We start from the raw sequence: 19,257 nt of genomic DNA, 5'->3' as shown, positions 1-19,257 counted from the left end.
CTAATTAAAAAAAAAGTAATAAAGAATCTGACATCCCTGCAATAGGCAGATAAAGCCTGAATAAGAGGCTATTTCACAACCTGAAATGCTACAAATAAAAAAGAATAAAAGCAGGGTGTTTCAGCCCAGCAAAGAGTGTCTTTGAAGTGAATATTTACATCTTCTACAAACACTGTGGGCAAACCTGTAAATTTGTGTTTCATGACTAATAACTTGGTAGCCTGAGGAATGGGAAGCTCTGAGTGAAGTCTCTCCAGTCTCTGGACACTGATCAAGTTTGTCTTTCACGGGGACAGGGGTGCATGCTGTTTTCCTCCCTTCCCAGGAGCATCTCCTCTTCTCTTTGAGATGACTTGGGCTTACTTGCTCGTTCCCTCATTGCCTTTCCCCATGCTGTGGCCTCTTAGCCTGGTTGGATTTATGGCAAATGATCTTGTCAGATAGGAAAGTTTGGAAGTTGTAATAATTCTTTGACATTTCAGTTAAAAAAATGATGGTATAAGCTTCTTTTTCTTTTCTTGTGTGTATTCATATAACACAAAATGATATTTCAAAGAACTCTCTAATAGTGGAGAGAGGACATTCATGATAAAGAAGATATCTTGAAATAATTGTGTTGAAGAACTTAAATATTTAGAAAATATGATACATGGCTTTCTGCCCTACTCAGAAGAGGCTTTGGGTTTATTTTTTACTGGTACTCCTTTTTTTCTGACCTCTTTTTCTGATTGTCATGCATATTTGTTGTATTTTGTCTTTCAGCTTGAGGTATAAGCTATTCTAGGCTGTTTTAGATAAAGACTGGCTCCTGACTGCACAACTAAATGTTGTGCATCCAGTATTCTGCTTCAGGTTATGAAAACTCAAAAGTGTTACCTGATGAGTAAACAAGGGTGTGAGCTCAGTCTGGTACCTGTTCCTGTCCCATACTCCTCAGCAAAGCCAGACAGACTATTCCTGTTTCCTGAAACATCAACCAACCCAAGTTCCTTTGAGTTTATAGCACAGTGTGTATGTAGGCAGTAAGTGCTGGTGTCACTAACCAATGTCTGTTGTGGCTCACCCTATGACAACTTCTCTGTATTAATTTCATTTAGTTTCTGTTGCACAGAGAGATAAAAGTTATATCAAACACTAAGTGCAATGCTTGCACAAGCTTTGTGACTCTGAAAAGATTGGTGAAAAACAAGGTATTTGTCATAAATTACTGCTTTGTTGGGGTTCAGAATACTTCAGAAAGAGAAACTGTAACAGAAGTCCAGCATGGCTTTGTTTCTGCCTGTCATTTTATAGAATCCAAATGACAGCATTTCCTTGAGGCAACAGGATTTTCTGGCATTAGCTCAGCCTTTTGGGCTGGAAGGTTTTTTTCAGCTGGGCCATAAAGTTCCATGATATGCCCTCATTTTTGGTCACCAGGCAGTAGAAGCAGCTCTTGGATAAACTGGCAGATTTAAACCTGAGACTCAGAAAAGTGTTGGGCTGACTAAGTCATGTTTAGTGAGATCCCACAAAGGTACTTTGGAAGAGGCTGAGTGGCCCTGAAACTTGGGCAGAGCATAGGGTTAATATTAAAGCTTTGGTAGCTGATGTGACTTGAGCTGTTTGGGTCAAAAACTGTAGATCAATAAATGTTCTTGATCTCTTAGTCATCCTGCCAGTAAAATACTTTATTCAACATACTTGTTTCATCTAATTGCTTTACTGGAAGCAAGTCAAATGAATATTTCCTCTGATTTTATTTTTGGTGGACACTGGGTTCAATGAGTACAAAGCATTAATAATTGTCTGGTTTTCAGCTTCTTGAGAGGGAGGAAGGGAGGGATGATGTTTTACCTTACTGTAAAGATGTTGTGAAGAGTTTTTGGAGGTTATGTTTTTTGAACTTTTCAGATCATTAATGAGGCATATCACCAGCAGACAGTTCACAAGCTCACAAACATGGCCCTTTGGATGCTCTCCAGTAGCTCTGTGTCTCTTTTGTACTGGGAAAGTACAGCAGATGTATTAAACAAAAATGTCGTGCGACTGGAAGATGGAGCTCTGGATGAGCACTGGGATGCCTGCTCTAACTGATACAATTTTAAAATGCCATTGAGCTGAAAGCTGAGTTCTTGATGTCCTTTGAAGCCCTTGTTTTTGTGGGTTTCCATGATTTTCATATGCTTCCTGCCCCACATGCTCGTTTTCCAAATAAGCTACAGTGGTTCCTTTATTAAAAGAAATAATAAGAGGCATTATGTGCAGGAGTCTGATTATTTTTCTTCTTACTGTGGGAAACACAGAATAGGAGTTGTAGATATGTTGAATTACAGTGAGTTTCAAAGTGTTGCAAATGAAAAGCAAACACTCATTTTGAAAGAGCATATAAATAGCAGTCTGAGGGGTGGATGGATACAAGACCATAAATACATCCAGCAGTTACTGACCTTAATGCAGATTTAAGTTACTTACAGTTCTATTTTGGGCCTTGCTCTCCATGGGCAAGTGTAATTTCAATATATTTCATGAGATGTGTCAGGACAAGGTGGCTCTGTGTGGTTGGGCATCTCCACTGTGTATGCCAGGAGTTTACATTAAATGGTGATTTGCAGTTTTGCTGTGCTTGGCAGAATTGCTGTGCAGTCCTAGAACCAAAATGAACTTTCAGCTTGGGAAGGGTGGGAGTCGCCTGTCTGTAGGTGCAAATGTTGTCTGTTTGCAAAATCAGATGCACTCTTCAAACTTTATTTAGATGCTGTTCAGCATCATGGTTTACAGAAGGTGCAGCTTGTAGCTGTGGACAGGTTTAACTCTTCTTCAGTACCCTGGCACACTGGAAAGTTGCCTGCCCAGGTTTCAGGCCCTGGGCTTTTTTTGTTTGTTTTTTTTTTGAGTGGTGGTGGAATGTCTTTGTTGTAGAGTAGAGCAAGGGAAAAACGTGTTGAAAATACAATTGCCTTCATTTCACTGAGATGCTCTCAAATTTCCAGGCTTTGAACTAAGAAATTTCAATGTGAAAACAGATGTTGCCGTGATGTCAAGGAGGTACTTTCTACTATTCCTGTGAACATGCAGAGGCTTATGGTTGAATTATACACCTCTGAAGAATCAAATTTGCACTTGCTTCTGAGAGCCTAGCAGAATTATTCTTCAAAGATTCTTTCTGTATCAAAGCTGAAAGAAGGGGCCTTGCCTGTGATTTCAGCACTTCTCTTGCAGGTTTATCAAAAACTGTTTAAGCACAAAGGAGAAGGAACAATGCTGAGAAAAGGGAAAGAACTTGGGCAGTGAGAAGTAAGAGCCAAGAGAGGCAAAGGGACAGGGAGAAAAAGGAATCTCTTGTCCTCAACAGCAGTCTGGCCAGCATTTTTCCAAGGTTCTGCCATCAATAGAGCAGCAGCTGGGTCACCTGTTTTGCTGGTTTTGGCAATCTGTTGCCTTTTTTGGCTGCTTTATTGCCCCGTGCCAGCCCTGCCTGTCCCTGCTGGGCTGCAGTTCCAAAGGCATGTTGTGTCCCTGACATGCTGATGACTGTCTGGGACCAACACAGTTCGTAATGCCACTCCCAGAACTTCTCAGTTTTTTAGTGAAGTTATTTACAAGATCATGCTGTGATTGTAATCCCTGACTGTAAACTGGAGGTTGTTAATACTCTTTTTTTTTTTTTCCTGGGAGTCCCACAAAGTTGACTTGTGGTGACATTCTGAGGTGCAGTGATGGTTGTTTCAGATAATAAAGAGAAAAATAACTCTGTATTCAGGCTTGGTTGTTTTTCTTTTCTAATAACAAACCCTATAGATGATGTGAGAAACTGATTGAAGAGACAGGGAAGAGGCTCTTTACCTGGGCATCATCTACTGTGAATGGTGAATAAGGCAAGATCTGGTGAACCAAATAGCATGATTCATGTATTTAATACATGATGTATTCATCCTGTATGTCATGAATGTGGATGTTTGAAATCAAGCTTGAAGAGGTAGCCCAGTCCTAGAGAAGCTGTGGTGGAGATGAGTTTTTGCTGGTTCCCCAAGCTCGGCAGTGTTTCTGTAGCTTTACACATGTGCACAGCTGTAACCTGTGTGCCTGCCGGTGAATTGAGACATTCATGGGCAGACCTGTGGGGATCCCCTGCTTCCCTTGTCTGCTCTAAGGGGGCACTGACAGCAGTGTGTTGATCAAAGGCTGCCTGCAGTTTCCAGGGCTTTGAACTTCCTTCTTTGGCACGTGCTGGGTTTTTTGGACGGCATCCCAAGGCATGAGTGTGACTGGAGCGTTGTTCTGGTGCCCAGCCTTTTTAGCTGGTGGGCCAAGCACAGGGATTTCAAGATGATCATGGGGGGATGCAAGCTGTAGTCTGGAGTATGGCCTTTAATTTGTCTCCCTTTGTGACACTGAGTTACAGAAGAAGCCATTCACAAGCTGCTGGTTTCCTCTGGTGTGAGGGAACTGGCAGCTTTTCCCAGTCCATTCTTTTTCCAGTAGGTCCATTAACAGCCATATACAGCTCTGGCTGTCTTGGATGGAGAATGACTTTGGTGGGATGCATCACATGGAGCAAATCCTTGGTGTTCCAATGTTCCAAAGCCACACTCCTGGCGTGGAGGCACCAGATGAAGGATCTGGCTGCTTAATGTCAGCTCTTCCTCTTGAGTTCGTTTTTTTTTTTTTTTTCCTTTTCTGTCTAAGTGTTCTGCCTGGATAACACTGAAGAAGAGGGATTATCCTTACAAGCTGAGCTGCCCTAAGCACTACTGGAGCCAGTTGAGCTCCTGCTTGCTTCTTGTGCCCTGAAGAGCCTGTCACACCGACAAGTAGCAGAGCTGGCCTGATCACAGGCAGCTGGCAAAAAATTTATAAGGAAAAGAAAATCAGCAGTTTGCTGGCTCACAATAAAGCCACTCTTGTGGCTGCAGGTGAGGAATAATCGTAGGTCTGTTTCAGTTGAGTTTTGCTTTTAAAACCCAATATTGACAGCTTGGCAATAAGAACATATTTTTTATTCATAAATATAAACTGTTCCATAATTTACAGCGGGCTCAAAATATTATGGTCAGCTCCAGCATCTTGCAGAAAAGTAACATGAAATTATCCTGCACAACAGGATGAGGCAAGGTGGAAGTGAAGAAAGTTGAAAAGAGATGAAGCATCTGAAAGGGTAGGTTCCTGAAATAATGTAGTATCAAGTCTGTCATTCCAGTTCAAGCACAGCAAAACAGCAGTGATGTTCACATCACAGGTGGTGGATTGCAAAGCTGGCTGCCTGGATTGGAACGGGATTGGAACTGTTGTTTTAAAGAGAAAAATGGATAGCCTGAAGTGCCCGTGCAAGTTTTGTAGGCTCATCTCCACTGCCTGTAAGAGATTTCCTCCTCTCCCAGTCATCAGTTTTGTGCCAGAGCAATGCTGTAGGTTGGACAATGTCATTCACAGCCCTAGTCTATTTATAGGAGATTTCAGCAGCCCATCCTGTAGCTCCTGTTTCCAGATTTAAAAGAGCTTTCATGCTATGTTGTTTTCTCTCATCTTCCACTGGCAGAAAAAAGAAAGAGTTGCTTTTTGCATTGAAATGCAGCAAAGCACTTCTGCTTCTCTTTCTAGACCGTGGCTCCCATCCCTCCGGTCTGGAGACAAGTCAGGCCAGGGCAGGGCTGTGGGTGAGGCACCTGCTGCTGGAAGTCAATTCTGCTTAGCTGCCCTTGCCTTGACTTCCAGGACAATGGGAGATGGCTGGTGAAGACCTGTAGCAAATGAGGAAGAAGTGGGTCTAAAGGGACAAGCACCTGATGGAAAATGGAGTTAAGGAGGGGATTAGGTGGAAATGTATTGTGCAGCTGCAGCATCTCCTTGGCTGAGCCCTGACAGCGAGTTCTTGTCACCTGCAGCGGTGGCCTGATCCAGCTCCAAGTCAAGGCTTATAATCTGGGAGTTGAAAAGGTTTTTAATGTAGGCCAGATGTAACTTGAAGAAACTGCAGCGTAGAGGTGCCTGGCATGAGAAATGTTGCATTAGAATAACACTCTGCATCTTAATTTCAAATTACTGTCATTTGCCAGTCCTCTGTGTTTCTCTGGATTTGCTTTCCCCTTTCCATTTCTCCTTCCCAACAACCCAGACAGTCCTTTTGATGTTATCTTTTACTGTCATGCTGTTTATGTGATACAGTGTTTATTTTTCAAAGCCAGAGGAGGACTTGATAACATTCATGATCACAGAGCAGCTTTGCTTTAAAAGCTCATTAGTTAGAACTTGTCTCCTGGTTGTTGCTTTCAGTGACAGAAAAACATCTATATCCCTGTGTGTTTATTGTGTCTCACTGACTTTCCTGGTGGGAGGAAATGCTGATAAAGGGCTTGAAGTGAAGTGGTGACTGCACCAGTGAATGCTCATTTTCTAGGCTTTTTTAATAGATGGAACAAGTGATCCTCAGCTGAGCAGGCTGGCAGTGCCTGGACCTTGGACAGCAAAAGTTTGACATAATTTTCAGTATTGGCCAAACCCAGCAGGAAAGCACAGGTTTCAGACACACCATGAGCTCCAATTATTTTTGTGCAAACTGGTACCTGGAAAGAGGATGGAGTGCCCCTATGGAGGAGAGGTTATTGATTTTACAAGGTGCTCCCAGGGGACATGGCAGATGAGCTTGTGCCTGGCTCTGGATCACTGCCTCGTGTCTGCTGAGGATCTCTGTGGGCAAGCTGGGAGTGAGGCAGGGGGCTGTGGGTTCTGTGGGACAGAGCACAAACTGCAGCTCCAGGGTCTGTGCTAGTAATGGCATCTGCTGTGCTGTGTTTGGCTGCTCACAAAATACCTTTTGCTTGTAAAATATATGTTTTGTTTGTGTTATTTGTTGTTGTTTGCTCTGTTATTCAGAAAATACAGGCCTTCTTTAGAATGAGGAGATTAGACTGGAATTCGTGGAGTAAAACCAGTAGAAATTGGCTTCTTTCAAGTTGCTCTTATTTTAAAATTCCCTTTTTTTAGAAGCTCCAAGTTGCCTCTCTGCAAACACAAAGCACAGACACTCACTGAAAAATCTGATCTAATTAGGCATCTTTGGGAGCTGGGGTTTCAGGCAGAACATCAAAGAGAAAAAAATTTGTGATAGAACCAAAGGAGAGCTGGCAACATTTGGCACTCCCTACTACTGTGGCAGAGAGCTGCTGCCCTAAAGGGATGGCACTGCTTCTCCAGCTTTGTCTTTCCCACTTTGGTACAGCAAAGTCATCCTTACAGTTACCCAGGTTACCTTAAGGTCCCAGAAAACCTGAGTCACAGGTCCTGCTAACCTTATTAAAGCAAAAATATGTTCTAATAGACAGTGTGAATCTGAAGTTCTGAGTGTTGGAAGGAGTATAAAATTGCAATGAGTGATGCTCTAGAATTAAAAGAAAATAGAAAAATAGCCAAGTTAATTGGCTTCAGGTAACAGTAAATAGATTGTACAGTCTTTCCTGATAAAACTTCCAGATGTTTCTAATAACACCCTGGTTCTGTAGCTGTCAATTCTACAGCAGCATCCTTCCCTCATTTGTCTTAGAGCATCACAAAGCAGATTAGGTTGAGCTTGGAAAAAGGCATACTTATTCCAAACCAGAGCAGAAATGCTCACACATGGTGTTTTCTGGGACTAGCTGTTAAAATGTAAATACAGGCCATGCACTAATCCAAACTGATGCTCAAAGGTAGGCAGGTTCTCAGTCTATTTAACTGTTGGGTTTTTTGTTATGTTTTCTAGATGTTGGTACTCCAGCTTATTAATTCTTAAAAATTTAAATGTTTTAGTAGCATTAAAAATCATTGTTTTCACTTTCCTCAAGTACAATGTCTTGTTCCATTTATGTGTAAATGCGATTAGACCTGCACTATGTGTTGTACCCAAAATAAAGCTCAGCTTGCTACAGAAGTTCTGACCCTACAGCCTTAATTTTTGCAAGGCTCTGAGTGTCCTGACCTGTGCTATGTAATAAAAAAGCTGAATTTAGGAACTTGTGAGGAACAGCTTTAGTTCAATGGAAAAGGCTGCTAGTGGTCTGAGTTTCCTTACTGTCATTCTTAATTGTGTCCTTTGAAGTGTTCAGAAGAGTCATGGGTTTAGGGATGTGCCTTTTTGGAGTCAGTGCTATGTTACTTTTACCTGCATGCCCTGGGTCCTGTGGGAGTCAAGTCAGCACTTTTCTAATGGCTTTAAACACCTGGGTATTTTTCTTCCTTTAGGCACACAGCTGGCAGCCTGGAATCAAGAACCCATACCGTGGGTTGGTGGTGTGGCCTGTACCTGAAAATGTTGAAATTACTGTGACTCTCTTCAAGGTATGTTTTCTTTGAGGCATAATTTTTATATTTCCTAAACAACACATGAAAATTTCTGTCTGGAAATGTCAGATTGTAGTCACAAGGTCTAATCTTGCTGGTTTTATGTCATTAACTGCCCAGCCTTATGTCCTCAGTTCAGATCTGGGTGAGAGGGATGGTCTGTTCCCTGCCAAAGCTGACTTCTGTAGTTTAGTTAACACACAGAAATACCCACTGAGCTGATTATGGTGAGCCATTGGCACAGAGTCCAGCACATGTGTAACTGTGCACGTAGTACATGTGTAAGGACTTGGCATGGCTTACAGCCTGGTAGCTTTCCTTTAAATACTGGAAGGGAGAAATTGCCATAACACAGTCATTTCTAGACTTCCTTGTTCAGTCTCAGGGTTTCAGTGCATGCTATTGCTGCAGCAGAATCCAGCTCCTCACTTCCCATTATTCAGAATGCTACACAAACACCACAGCACTGATGTGATTGCAGCTGTAGGAGTGGATGTGCAGTATTTGAGTTGTACAGAGAATTATAAGATTGTACAGGGAATTTTTTATTTTTTGAATTGCATTTGTTCTACTAAAAAAAACTTATTTGTGTGTCTGTGAAGTAGGAGGAGGAAGTGATAGTTATGCTAGAACTTATTTCCCAAATATCATTGGGCAAGACCCTTTCTGCATAAACAATGCAGCTTTGCATGTGTGACAGTGTAGGAGGCTGAAGATTTCTGGGATTTTCATTCCATAGTTCTTCCTCGTTCTTTACTCTGGTGCCTTCATCTACATTCTGACTGTTCTTATTTCTGACTGCTCCCTTTGCAGCCTAGGGAAACAGTAACATACTTCTTTCTAATTAGTAATATTTGTATTTCTTGGTCTTGGGGACTTTCCTGAGCTTGGAGTTGGCTTCTGATTAGCCTTAGAATGGGAATTTATTACTTGGTTCATTAAACCTAAAAAAAGAGGGTTGTCTTCCCCCCAGCCTTTTTTAAAAATTCCTGCCTGTGGGATTACTCATGAGCACAAACTTCTCAGTTTGACAGTGATCATAAACTATCATAAACTTGTTTCCTTTCTTAGCAAACATGTAGTCTCCAACTGAGATTTAAAAGTTCGCTACCAAAAATTGTTTGCTTCAAGGACCTCTGCTTGGACTAAGGAACTTGTCACCATTATGTGGCAATGCCACATGTCTGCACAATCTGAACATGGTTATGCAGCACTGTAAATGTTGCTTGATATTTTCAACATTTAAAGTGAAGCAGAAACGTACAGAAATCTTGATTGTGATTATGATGTTATATGAAGGATGAGAAATAAAGTTTCTCTTTGGTGCAGCTATGTGATACTGTGGCTTTAGAGTGAAAGTGTCTTTCAGCCTTCTTTTGCCATCCCATCTTTTTGCTTACACTTGTACTGCTTCAGGATTCTGTTATGTAGAACAGCACAGCAGCCTTGTTAGTTGTGTAACTGAGACTGAAGGTAGGATTATCTAGTGAGGGATGGAAGGGCCTCTGGAGCCAGTGTCAGGTATTACAAAAGCTTAATTTTACCCAGCACTAATTCTGCAGGCAGATCTGTTCACTGGACTTCTTTTTCCCCCCAAAAATGAGCCTGCCTGTCACAAGAATTGGTCTGGGAGGAGAGGTAGGATTGTGACTAACCCCAGCAGCTGTGCCTTCTGTAAGTGCTACCCACTGGTCTCTGGGGAAATGAGCATTGGATTAATAATCAAAATATTGAGAACCATCACACTGTGAGGCAGCTCTTACTGTAAAATCTGCTCTAATTGATCCTCCAGTTCTTCTAACAGGAGTGCCTGTGAGTGGCCAAACACCCTTTGTTCTCTGTGAGGGAATGCCCGTGGGGCACAGTGCAGCTGGTTGAGCGAGCTGTGTGATGCCCAGGAGCGCTGTAGCTGTGTGAGAGCAGCAGCCTGGCCTGCCTGAGCCAGCTCTCAGGGCCAGGGGACTGCAGGCAGGAGATGGTGTTGGCCAGCTCAGGCTGTGCCCAGTCCCCTGATGGCTTTGTTGGCTCTGTGGTGCTTCAGCTGCAGCACAGGACTTGTCCCAGCACCCACAGAGCTGGCATTTCTGTAGCTGGTAGGTTCTGGGCAGAGGCAGTCCAAAAGAAGTGGCTGTTTGTCCCGCAGCTGCTGCATTGTCTGGGCAGCACTGGAGCAGTGGGAAGGGAAGTATGTGGTGGCACTCTGCAGCCTGCCAGCTGACTTGGGAACGGGGTTCTTGTATTGTTCCTTCCTCTAGAAGAAAGAGGACAAAAAGACTGAAAACAGTAAAGCTCAGAAAAAGAGGCTGCTCATCTTGCAGTCCTGTAAAAATCCTTTTTGGAGCCAATTCCCTGCAAAGGAGGGTGATTGCTGAAGGTTTGGCACTTTGCAGTGCCCACACTGAGCCTGGCCGTGTTTGACAAACAGGAGCTGCTCGCTTTCACCACCCCGAGAAGCTCAGGGAGCTGCTGCCTCCGTGTCCACCCTGGCAGAGCCCAGAGCTGGGAGCTGGCTCTCCCACAGAGCTGTGCAGCAATCACAGATAACAAATGAGTGCAGTGGTGCTGCTGGGAATGGAAGGAGTGGGCTCCAGACAGACAGCTATGTGTTGTGGGAAATGATTCACACAGTAGTGGCAGCGCATTCGTAAGTGGCTGTTGAAATGTGTTGCTGGTAGGATTAGGAGATAAGTCAAGGTTTCAAGTGCTGATGAGAATGTTAAGAGTCTTCTCTCCAGTAGTCAGTGTGGACACTTGAGAGCTGGCTAAGCAAAGTCCCTGTGATCAGTCAACAGATGAGATATTCTGCATTATCTGCACAGCCCTACTTTGGGTGTTACCTTGCTTACAACAGCATATTTGTAATTCTTGCACAAGCAAAGTACTGAAGAGATTACAGCCTTCCTTTCAATGACTTCAATTTCAAGTAAATGTAAGCTTTTTTGTTTGTTTGTTTGTTTCAATTAATTCTGGGCTGCTGGTAAAATTTCATAATGCCCTGGAGTCATGTGTGGAAAAGCATCATATGGATATATTGATTCAGCTTCCCTTGATTAGCTGCAGCTCCTGCCCATCCAGCCACTGAAGTGCTAGTTACATAAAAAGTTCCATTTGTTCTGAAACTTTAACTTCTTCCTTTGCTGAGCTCCACACTGATGTGTAGTTATGTCTTGGGTTTTTTTCAACCAAACTGGGGGAGAAAGAAACATCATGAAACAATAAGCCTATTGTGCATTTAAAATCCATAATTTGTAGTGCTTTCATGGAAAGATTCACAAATGCCAGAAAAGCCAGAGCTGAATTCCCACTTCTTTTTGTTTTGTTACCATGGCTGTGCTCCAGAAGTTAAATTTTTAGAGTCCCTGCATTAGCAAAGTTTAACTACCACTTCTATACTTTTCTGTAGGTTTATATACAAACACAAATCTTTTGCAGCTGAGAGAGATTTTAAACCAGAAATTTTCACTGCCAGGCAAGCTTTTAGTAAAGCTAAATGAACATCAGTTGTACTATGAGGATTTAAATTGCAACATAATTATTTTCTAGCTTAAAAACAAAGTGACTTCCTGTTCAAAAATGTTTGTTCTTCAGGAGTAAGCATGGACTTTGCTTCATTAGATTACCCGAAACACTTGTTTTGTCAGCAATGTACATGGTTTATCACACCAATGTACCATTTCAACAGCAGGGACCATTACCAGCTCTTAATTCCAAGGTTTGAAAATGACATTTTTAAAGGCATAGCTTTCTAAGCACACAAAAAATAATTATAAGGAAAATAAAAATCAAATAGATTGATCAAGGCATACTTGTGTAGTTGAAAGAATTCCTGTTTCCACATATTACTCGGAAAAAATCCCTATAATTCTTCTTGAAAGCCCAAGTCAGTCATGCTTTGATTTTATAGAATAACAACTGGCCATGCTGTAGCAGGATCACTGCATGAAAGCCAATGTGCTATCTCAGAGGAGAAAAAAAAAGAACTCAAATCAGTCCAAAACCTCTTCATAAAGCCGTTTCTCTTAAGTCAAGACCAAGTTCAGGTTCAGAGCATATTTATTTCACTTCAGAGCAGGGGCTTGAGCAGACACTATGGAGAATACTCCATAGGAGTGGAAACCAGTTCCAGAGGCAAAGTGTTGTGTGTCAGATATAAAAATCATAAGTTTGGAAAGTAAGCACATTTGCACATCAAAAAATTAAATGGTTAAAAACTTAAGGGATTAGTGGGGGACTAATTTTTAAAAGATATGAAAAAAAAAAAAGAAAGGACATTTGGTGCTTGTTGCCTTTCTAGCCCAGAGGCTTTACTGGAAGGTGTGAGCTTGGTGTGGTGATGCACAGGGATGTTTCTGCCAGTCTCCCCAGAGCTCCCTGCTTTCTGGCAGCTCCAATTAAAGCTGATCACAGTTGTATGTGATTTTCTAGACTAATCAGACCTCTATAATCGGCATTGAAAGCAACAAGAATTGGGTCAAATTTTGAGTCTTGTGCAGTTTCAAGCAGGCAAGTACAAAAGCTGAGGACAGATGCTGGAGAAGCCAGAGCATCTGCTGCAGGTCACTGGTGAAGGGAGATCACACACCCTGTCAGTGTTTGATGTGATTCACTGTGACAGTCCTTAAGCAGTTATTCCCCAAGAAGAAAGACTGAAGATTAGGGCTGGTATGAAGTGATCTAATTGAAAGACAAGCTTCAAAAACCAGGAGTGCTTAGGGAGGAGGCACAGGGAAGGAAGGGAGGAAGGGACTAACAGGCTGAACATCTTCCCTACCCACCCTGGCTGCTGATTAGGAAAAGCAGCAGTCCCCTGATATGTCCTTTGTTCCAATTACAAGAAATACAAAAGAAAATCTGAATATAACCTGAATTGTTGGAGAAGGTTTACCTTCAGTCATCTGAAACCACTTTGTACTCTGCAGAAAGGATCTTGTCCTTGGCAAGAATGGGTTTAGGATGGGCTGATCCACACAGAACAGAAAAATGTGTCTGACATATCCTTTGCTCTTCCTAAGCCCAGAAGAGTTGACTTTTTGGGTAGTTGTCATGTGGATGGGCAGAATGGTGTCACAGAAAGAAGCTAAGGGGTGGGATTGCAAAGAAAAGCTGATGTCCTGTCTCTTGCACAGTTCCCTACTATTTTCTTCTTACCTGAGTATTACTTTTGGTATTAAGGTCATCTTATGAGACAAAAAAGAGAGGAAAGAAGGGTAGAGGAAAAAGGCTCTAAAACTTAGTTAAAGATGCTGGAAAGGAACATTAAACTGAGACAACTGTCTTGGTACTGAAAATGATGATTGTTTTTTAACATAGAAAAATGAGGAGGAACAACAAGCTGTTCGATCCATTTGCCCTAATACTTACAGTTCTGAGTTAATGGTGAGACCATAGTGAATGTTGGATGGAGTGTAGTTCTGCATCTGGGGTACACTGGTGAAGCAAATATGCAATATCAAAAAAAATAAAAATCTTGTCAGCTCCCCTCATATTACAGTGAGATTGATGCAATTTGTTCCTTGATCTTTTTGGGTAATTTTCATTATTTGCTTTTAGGAAATGGGAATGAGGTCTGTTTATAACTCTTGACTTTAGGTATTCCCTGCTTGTATCTGCTTGCAGGTGAGGTGAGGTTTTGTGTGCCCTGTTACCAGAGAGGGCTTTCATACAGAATTAGAGCATTCCAAAGGCTGCTAAAACCATTACTCCCAGAGTTATTCTTTTTGGAATAGCATTTTTTTCCTAAAATACAGTTACCAATGCTATAGTCCTCAAATAACAGTTTGCTAAGTACATCACATGAGTTTTATGTGGGGAATGAATGGAGAATATAGATTACCCAGTGAGGGAAGTATTTGGTGTTGTGGTGGTTTTTTTTACTGGTATTTACTGTCTTCAAATCCAAAATAAGATGAAAGATTAGCCAGATTTATAAAAACAACACCTGTAATGGAGACTACATGAGGAAATGTTAGCCCCAAATGTAACATGTTGTTTACAATAGAAACTGTGTTATAACTGTAATCATACAAGAAACTGTGTTATAACTATAATCATACAAGTATCTGTTTACGTGACCACTTAATAAAGTTGTAAGTTAATTAGAAATAGGACTCTCTGTGCTGCTCCTTGGGTTTCTGATAAAAGCATTTTAGTGGAAGAGTGAAGCCACTTATGTGTCTGTTGAAAGGAAATGCTGAGGCTTATGTATTAAAAAATTATTCAGGGTTTTCTCTTTCTGAAGACATTTTAAAAGTGACAAAAAATATGGCTTTAAAAAAAATCTGGGTTTGCCTTTAAATCTGAAATATCTGACACATATGCAAAGTGTTCATATATCAGCATATTTCATACTCTCTGAACATTTGGTAAGGCTCTTCATTAGAGAAGTCCTTTAAGCTTTTAAGGGCTGTTTTGGGGCAATACACTGCATTTATCTTCCTGAAGTGTTCACAACTTGCTTTCAAGTGTATGCTAAAATGTTGAACATGAAGGAGTCTTTGCATTACACAGTGTTATTTTGCTCTGTCAGATGATCAGAAATACTCAGCAGAGCACCTGGTTCTGTAGCCCTCAGAGGTGTGAGTTTTATTGCCACTGACAGAGAGCTTGGTTTGGCTTTATAGATGATTGCCTTGCAGAAACAAAACAAGGAATGTTTTGTTTGTTACATGGGATAAAATATTGGACCCTGACTTTGGAAGCAGTTTTAGGTCAGCCTGCAAGCTTGTCCTAATAGCTTTTGGGGGAGGTAGGGGAAAAAATTGAGCAGGATGAAATATTTAAGAGTTGAGTCACTTGTTATGGAGTAGCTTATTAAAACATAAAGTGGTTAATGATCCCATTAAATCTCATTATGTCATTTCATGCTGTATCAAAGGAAGCAATTAAACAGAAAGGTAATTGCCCCAGGTTAACTCTTAAAAATTTTAAGTATTTAATAGTTGGATTACAGAAAGTTAGTTACATCTGTAGAATTTATATGGTATACACCAAACCCACAGGTATTGTGCTTTATTTACATAATGCAGAATTCCACAAACCTGATTAATGTGAGGAGATATAATTACATAATCTGATATTTACAAGACATTAATTGGAACATGGAGATACCTCAGTATAATTTTGTATGCATCTACTTGCCCTTCTGTCCTTATGGTTACTGGTACAGCATGTTTTGACACTCATGTGCAGTATTTAAATTAGTCTATTTTTTAAAAAACCTCTTAAAAGATTTACTCATGTATAAAAATGAACCATCAGTTTTGACATAAGTTTTTAGCAACATCTTATATTCTTTCACTGATAGTGTTTTACAGGGAGGCTGTGTGGGAAACTCACTTGGCTGGGTTTTGGAGGAAGGATGCACAGGAGGGGATGGGATAATCTCCTCCTAGAGGTGTTATTGTAGTTCCTCCAAAGAGGAGATTTATTTAAGAGCACCCTTCCTGAGTTTTTGTGTCCTGGAAAAATTAAAAAAAAACCCAAACAACAACTTCTCTCTGGTTGTTGGTGCTATAAGCTTGGTACTTAGAAAATATTTTGTGTATTCAAAGAGAACTAGTTAAAAAGTGGTACAGTACCTCTGTCTACTGTCTGACTTCAAAACAAAACTGAAGTGAAACAAGGATTAAAGCAAAGACTAAGGTTAGGTGAGTCAAGAAGATTAAATGTGAGGCTTGTAGCATTCTGGGAAAAAAAAAAAGGATGGTACTAATGGATATAAAATGGGAGCAAATTCTCTTGATGCATTTTGTTAATTTAGAGCAGCAAGATGGAATTGTCAGGCTTGCTGTAGTGTCAGGACCAGTTGCCAAATAGTAGCAAGAAAACTCAGATGCTGAAGGGTCTCATGTATGGTGTTGGGAAATGCTGATGATATGGAAGTGACATTTATCTCCAGAGTGCAAACATCAGGGACAGAGGAGTAATTGAATGTTTTCCTGTAACTAGAAATAATAGGATAGGATTGAGGTATAGCAAAAGCAGGTTTCATATAAAAGGAAAGACTCAAGACACATTCTCTTAGTGTGAGAATCTATTTTGCAAGAGTAGAAGTCTTGCTGCAGTTGTTCAGAACTTGGACTGGATGACTAATTATAAAAAAGAAAGTATTTTGTTTAAAGTGGGATCCTTGATAGAGGCTTGATAGGAATGACTTACTGCCTTCTCCAGTGTTATTCTGCTTTCAGACAACAACAATACAGACCACTCCAGCAGACTGAAAGCTCATTAAATTAAAAAAAAAAGCGCCAAATATATGAACTTCATTGTTATTTTTCTTCCTGTTGGTGAAAATGTTTTCTGATCCTCACATGTGATAGCATAGAAATGTTGTGAACTCAGGGTAAGTATTTAAGAAATCTGCAGTGGAAGGAGGTGCTGTGCTGAAGCTGTGACTGGATCTCTGCTTGTGCCCACAGAGTCTGGGCCTGGGGAGGGTGGGGTGTGCATCTTCTCACTCCGGGTGGAAGCAAGTGGCTCCCTCCACTGTTGTCTGCAAGATTTGGATTTGGTTTGTTTATTTGGGAGGTGGAACTTGAGAATTAAAGAGAGATTTATCCTTTTTTTTTCCACTGGATGAAAGGAAACAGAATTACAGGCTTCATCAGTATCAACCTCAAGTTTGTATTTTTAGGAGTCTCTATTAAATCCTCACTGGCAGTTTTACTCCAACTTGTTCATCATATAATGGACATCCCATAAAGCCTCCATCCTAGCTAAATATTTCTCTCTGGCATCTTCTGTGGGTAAAAATAAATCAGAGTATATGAAAATCATGGCTGTTTTGCAGTCTCTTGCATCCTGGATTATTTTTAGACTCAAATTCTCTGGTTTGTTTTTCTAGGATCCCCACGCTGAAGAGTTTGAAGACAAGGAATGGATGTTTGTCATAGAGAACGTAAGCTGGAATGTTGTTTTGGTTTTTTTATACATATAAAATGTAATAATTTAAAAAGATTATAAGGTGTCCAGATGCTGAAAAAGTCTTGAATAAAATTTGAGCAGCTGAACCACCGTAAATCCTAGCTCTGTATTAATGAAGGCTTATTAAAATACCTGTTGTACAATAAATACCTATGTTACAATTAAAATGCAGGAGAGGGGAGTGCTATACTACACTGCTCAAACTCCTTTCCTGTAAGCCTCAGTCTGCCTTGCATTAGTGTGCTGTGAGCAATGGAGTGAACAAGTTGGAGCTGGGTCATGACTCACTGTTTTATGGGCTGTGACACATTATTTGTGTCTGAGCAGGGCAGTGAACGAGTCAGAGCTGGGTTATGGCATCTCTGTGTCCCAAAGGGCAGCACACCCTTCTGGGCCTGAGTGCCACTCTCTGGGGGAGAGCAGAGCTTCACTGCTTGCCTTGGATGGCTGAGGAATTTGGGCAGGATGGCGAGGTGGGACCAGCAGTGAGGAGAGTCATGAGCCTGGGATCCCTCTGCATGTCCTGTGCACCAGGAACACCCAAAAGCTGCTCCTGTGGGTCACCAGCTCCTCCAAGGCCGGAGCTCCCAGAACTTCTCCAAGAGAGCTGAGTTCCTGAGGGCTGCACAAACAACAGGCTTTGCCAAAGTGCCCTGCTGGACACTGCACAGAGCAAGTGCTGCATGAAGTACTTTTTTCCTTTCCCTTCTCTGTTCCGGGCAGCAGCTTCCGCTCTGGGGCTGCCTGGCTGAAAAAGGGGAAGCTGCTTTACCCAGGGTTGGCTTGAAAAGAAACTTTGTCTTCAAATGTGTTTTAAAGGATTGTGGTATCAAGACAGTGTTTATTGCTCATTAATATAGTTTCATTAAGGACTGTTGCTCAGTAACATAATTTTAATGCTGTTTTTAAACAAAAAAGAAATTGCTTTTCTACCACATAGCACTGAAGTGTGGGGAAGCAATGGATTTTGCATGATATCTTTTTTTACCTAAAAATGCTTCTTTTTGTTGTCAATATTGGAAAGTGATTTGAATATCTAAAGCTAAGGTTTATTCCTATCACCAGTAGCTGAACATTTAAAAGGGCTGAAAGCAAAATGCTTTATTTATACTTTTGTTTTAAATGTCAAGTTTCTATTTTCACCTATGACACTTGTTAACACAAAACATAGTTTAGTTACTGTTTCCTGGAGTTTCCTTTTCTTTCTCAAGTAGTTTATTTTAATCAGGGAAGTCTCCATCCCCAGTTGTCACCATACAAGTAGCTGTGGATAAAACAATGTCAGTGTATTTCTCAGCCAGCCCCTCTGGGTATAGCTGGATTTCCTGTGACTTGCGGATGAGTTTTTTCCCAGGATTTTATATGTAGACTGAGCTTGTGTCCTGCTTTTTTACATGTCAGTGTATTCCACGTAGAGGGAGCAGCAGACCATCTGCTGCCTGCTGCTCTTGCTCTCTGCCTCTCACCTTTGCTGAGCTGTGCAGGGCAATCTTTGTTATGTGGGAGCTTCTTCACAACCTCAGTTGTGCTGTTAGTTCATCTCACAAGAACTGCCAAATAGTGACATAGGTAGATGTTTATTCTTTGATTGGAGGATACAGAAGTAGTGTCCTCAGAATTATATATTTAATAGTTTTACCACAAAAATTACTGAGAGCTAAAGAAACTATAAAACTGGCTGCTTGCAATCCACCTCGTTTTCTCTTTTTTTTTTTTTTCTCCTCAGTGGAAGAGCTGGAGAAACTCTTTTCCCAGGGTAACAGCTCCACTTAGTGGTGGATGAAAATAGATGTTCATCGGTTCTAGCAAGTCACGGGTGTTCCAATGGCTGGCTGACATTCCAGAGCATGGAACACCTGCCTGTTAAAAACAGGGGAGCCAGGGAGGCAGGAGGTTGTTCTCCTCACTCCTTAAATTACAGGCATTTGCCCTCTTTGGGCCTAAAGTGTACTTTGCTTGGGTTTACAACAATATATTTGTCATTACCCTGGCAAGACCAGGTCACCTGGGAGCATGGGGACATTCAGAGTACTTGGGACC

At 41.3% G+C, this 19,257-nt stretch overlaps 1 protein-coding gene across 6 annotated transcripts in view; it reads left to right on the top strand.

The window, feature by feature from the left end:
• The window catches only part of EHBP1 (EH domain binding protein 1), a 207,262-nt gene that overhangs the window by 28,599 nt on the left and 159,406 nt on the right, over positions 1–19,257 (top strand). For all 6 annotated transcript variants that reach the window (XM_064709260.1, XM_064709257.1, XM_064709259.1 and 3 more), the window contains exons 4-5: positions 8,197–8,292; positions 17,138–17,191. In XM_064709260.1, coding sequence (XP_064565330.1) covers positions 8,197–8,292; positions 17,138–17,191 — 150 coding nt within the window. The remainder of the gene's footprint in view (positions 1–8,196; positions 8,293–17,137; positions 17,192–19,257) is intronic.

This window comes from Zonotrichia leucophrys, chromosome 3, assembly GCF_028769735.1.
Source record: "Zonotrichia leucophrys gambelii isolate GWCS_2022_RI chromosome 3, RI_Zleu_2.0, whole genome shotgun sequence".
NCBI lineage: Eukaryota > Metazoa > Chordata > Aves > Passeriformes > Passerellidae > Zonotrichia > Zonotrichia leucophrys.
Note: the sequence above shows the minus strand (reverse complement) of the source record. Positions and strands in the feature narration are given on the sequence as shown.